We start from the raw sequence: 4,072 nt of genomic DNA on the forward strand, positions 1-4,072 counted from the left end.
AAAGAAAGAAAGAAAGAAAGAAAGAAAGAAAGAAAGAAAGAAAGAAAGAAAGAAAGAAAGAAAATAAGATAATTCAGTGAGGTTATGAGTTGCCCAATGGTACAGAGTAATCCAGATGTAATCTCTCACTTTTCCAACTTCCTACCATCAAGTGGTCAAATCATCAGTTTTTTTAAATATCATTTTCCCCATTAGATTAAAAAAGTAATGTATTCTCATTTCAGAAAATTTGAAAGCATCCAGAATAACACGAATAGCTCATAATCTCCACAGCCTAGAGATAATCTTTACCATACATCATACTTGTATGGATATGTTTTACTTAAATGGAGATTACACTGTTGATTCTCTTTATCACAACCAAGTAATGTGAACTTTTTTTTTACATTTTCATTTATCTTTTCCAACATGATTTCCAACGATGGTGTGAGATTCTAACCGTAACTTGCTTGGACATCACTTTTCAGATATTTTGAATAAGTACTGGAAAAAATACCCTCACATTTTTTGTGCATAGCCTTGATTGTTTTCTTACCCTGAGTTCATATTCAAAGGCATTCATGTTTTTATGGCTTTTTAATACCATAAAAAATATAACAATTTAACTCCTACCATCAATGTAGGGGTGGCCTTCATCAATATTAGCTTCTGAAATTAAGTTGGGTTTTTTTTTTTTTTTGCTTTGCCAAATTGAGTAGTGAAAATGCCTCCACCATATCAATTCTGTTCCCTGTTTTATTAATTGGCACTAATGTTTTTGGTATGCATTTTTATATAATTGTTGTGGCTTGTTTTCTCAATTAGACCATAATAAGTCACTTATAGGTAAAAATTGGATGTAACGTTTCCATCTCCCCTCCAGAGGCTTTCACCATGTGCAGATCTTTGGTGACAGGTTGATTTACCCTGAGGTGGGCCCTTTAAATTATTGAGTTTGAAATGTTTCCTTTCAAGGTTAGCCAGATGTGGAACTAACTATTCTCTCTATACCACTCAGTCCTCTCCAGTGTGGATGTGTGAGGGGAGGTCTGGCTAGATAAAGGGATAGCCAAAGAGAATGAGCAGAGAAATTCTTTCATGCAGCAACCACTTATTCAAGACAACACGGTTTTAGTTTATATAGTATCTCGTGGAGATTAGAAAGACATTTTACTTCCATCTTTTAAGAAAATGTCAAAATATACTGATTTTGTTAGAAACTTTATTTCTATCTACCATAAAATTAATGCAATAAAAATACAAATCTATGTCACATCTGATAATGTGTGCTAGTGTGTGTCACACAATCACCATACCCACATTTGATAGCTCCGTATAGACCACAATGATGTGTTGTATTTCCTACAGGGGGTGGGAGTCCTCCCCTCTTCAGGAGCTAATGAGTTTGACAGAGAATTCAGACATGCAGGTGGACAATTATATTTTAAAGTGGTAAATGCTGTCATATAGGTACCATCAGAATGTGGTTGAGCACAAAGTAGCTAGCAACAAATGTTAACATGGATCTTGAAAGAACGGCATTTTCCAATTTTGCATGAGAGGTGGAAAGATAGAGAAGGTGACAATTTCAGGCAGAGAGAAGATCGTATGTGAGATTAGGAAGGGAAGTAGGACAAGAAGAAGTTCAGGATAGCTGGGGCTGCATGTTACGGAAGAAGTCTGGAAAGGGAAGCCTGAAATAGATCGTAAAGGTTGTTGTATGATAAATTAGTGCATTTAGATTTTATTTTTTAGATAAGATAGCCAACATATAGATTTATCTTTTCGTGAAGTCAGTTTTGGTGATAGAATAGCATACGAACTGGAGACTGACCACTGGCAGCCCAGTATGTCGGCCGTTGTAATGGTCAAGAAAAAGAAAGCTGCATTTTTGAGTTAAGGTTGTAGCCATTCAGACAGAAGAGACCTTTCTGATTGAACCTCTGGTATTTAGTGACTGGTTGGGATTTGATGACAGCTGTGAGTGGGGTATACAAGCAAGGGATTTTTACTAAGAAAATGAAATATAGAGTTGGTGGCTGGTCTTTTGTTAACCAAATTCCAAAGTCAGGATTTCTGTCCTTCTCTGATGGCTCACTGACCTGGGGCTTAGACCGGGAATTCAACTGATAGGAATTACCCTGTTAAACAAGAAGTTACCAAACGCTCCTTGGTGTGGCCTGTTACCAGTGAAGCAGAGCAAATTATTCGGGTGTTTGCTAGAATGTCTCCTTATCGGAAAGCATTCTCTGATTCCAAGCCTGGCAAAGAGTCAGACAGGAATCGTTAAAAGCCTGGCATGGAGTCGTTAATAATTATCTGTTGAGTATTGAATGAGTATTTGCCATACAGAGACTTAGTTTTTATTTATTAGGACTTTGTGATGAAATTGACAGGTTTGAATCACACTCTAATTGATTTCCTAAATGGCAATTTACTATCTGCCTGAAGTCATGTAATCCGCTGAGTACCTGGTATCTACCCATCCCTTCTTCACTGGGCCTCCTACCCACACACATTCTTGTTGTACCTCTCACTGCTGGTGAATTGCACACTACCTTCTCAAGTTCCTCAGCTCAGAAACTTGCAGTTATTTTTTGTTCCCCTATTGTATTTATGCTTTTATTTTAGTTGCTGAGCTTTTATAGTTTTTCACATGTTCTGTCCTGAATTGGCACTTCTTTCTCGCTTAGGTACATCATCTTCGAGTTTCTCTTTGTTTAACCCCTCAGAGTACTTGTTCATCCTGGTTATTGAAGAAAAGCATTTCTCAAATCTTGATTTCATTGTAGCTTCAGAGACTTCTTGTTATCTAAGAAGAATAACTTGAAACTTTCAGCCTAAAATTCTAGACTATTCATAAACTTGCTGTCCTACCCTTATTAAGCTATTTTGATATTTCTCCAACATGTCTGGCAAGCACCTCCCTCTCAAACTTTTGTAGATATGTTTGTTTTTTTCTATGTCAAAGAAGCATAGAGTGTCTAAATACACTCATTTGTAGAAGCGTGTAACCATAGTTAATAATTCAGAGGCCATGCCTTCATATGCAATCTTAATTACAATATGACTAATTAAAGACCACCATTTGATAAAGACATTTTTCAATTATTCTACATGAACTTCAAAACCCTTTTTAGCACATTTCGGCTTAGTTGTGAAGCAAATACATTTCAGGTTTCACAGGGTATTTGTCACGAATTTGGGCTTGGAGTAAACGTGGGGGAAAGAGGGCATCCTAAGGAGTACAGAGAATGTAGATGTGTAAAGAAATAATTATTGTAAAATATAATAAGTGCAATAATATAGGTATTAAAGCATTTTCTAACACATGCACACATACTCATTACCATTCTTCAAATAATAAAGAGAATGAAATTAATTAAAACAACAATCTTACTTCATTTATCACCTCTTATGCTCAGAGCAGGGTGGGAATAATATAAACTAAGCATTCTAACAAAAGTCTATTCAAGTAAGTTGTAAAAACAATCCACTTGGCAGAAGACACTCACCTAGAAAATGTAGAAATAAACAGGAGTATACCAGTTTGTTCCTTCTCACGTATACATCGGCAAGCCATCCAGCAATCACAGGGGTAAGTATTGAAGTTCCAATAAAACACAAGTTCAAAATGGCAGCCTGGTGGTTGGGGTAGCCAAGCTTGACAGTGCAAAAGGGGATCATGTTGCAGACAACTTCAAAGAAAGTGAACCTCTCACACAGCTCCACCAGAAACAAGCAGATTCCAACCTGATTCTTTTTCTCAGAGTGTGATGAAGAGAGATAACCAATATGACTTACAGTTTTCTCTTCCACCAAGCTGTAATTGAAAGGTATCTCCTCGTCAGTTATTGTGAAGTCTGCAACAGACATGTCTACCCTCCTGCTGTGCAACATTTGCTAGTGGCTTGAACTGGGTAAATTTTTAACCCACATCCTTCTAATGAAAAAAATGAGTAAGATCACAGCTTTGAATTTCACATCCCCATGCCAAAATTTCGTAAGGTTTTTTGCACATTAATGTTGTGATGACCCAGGAGCACACAAGAGGAGACATGAGTGAGTCTTTAAACCTTCATAGGAACTCAGC

The 4,072-nt window shown here is 36.8% G+C and overlaps 1 protein-coding gene across 1 annotated transcript in view; it reads right to left on the reverse strand.

Annotated features, from left to right (window-relative positions):
- The window catches only part of SLC15A5 (solute carrier family 15 member 5), a 76,764-nt gene extending 72,909 nt beyond the window's left edge, over positions 1 to 3,855 (reverse strand). The window contains exon 1 of the mRNA XM_003797793.1: positions 3,495 to 3,855. Within this exon, the coding sequence (XP_003797841.1) occupies positions 3,495 to 3,855 (361 nt within the window). The remainder of the gene's footprint in view (positions 1 to 3,494) is intronic.
- Positions 3,856 to 4,072: the final 217 nt, after the last annotated feature.

This window comes from Otolemur garnettii, unplaced genomic scaffold, assembly GCF_000181295.1.
Source record: "Otolemur garnettii isolate 467f Iridium unplaced genomic scaffold, OtoGar3 scaffold00124, whole genome shotgun sequence".
In the NCBI taxonomy this organism is placed as follows: Eukaryota; Metazoa; Chordata; class Mammalia; order Primates; family Galagidae; genus Otolemur; species Otolemur garnettii.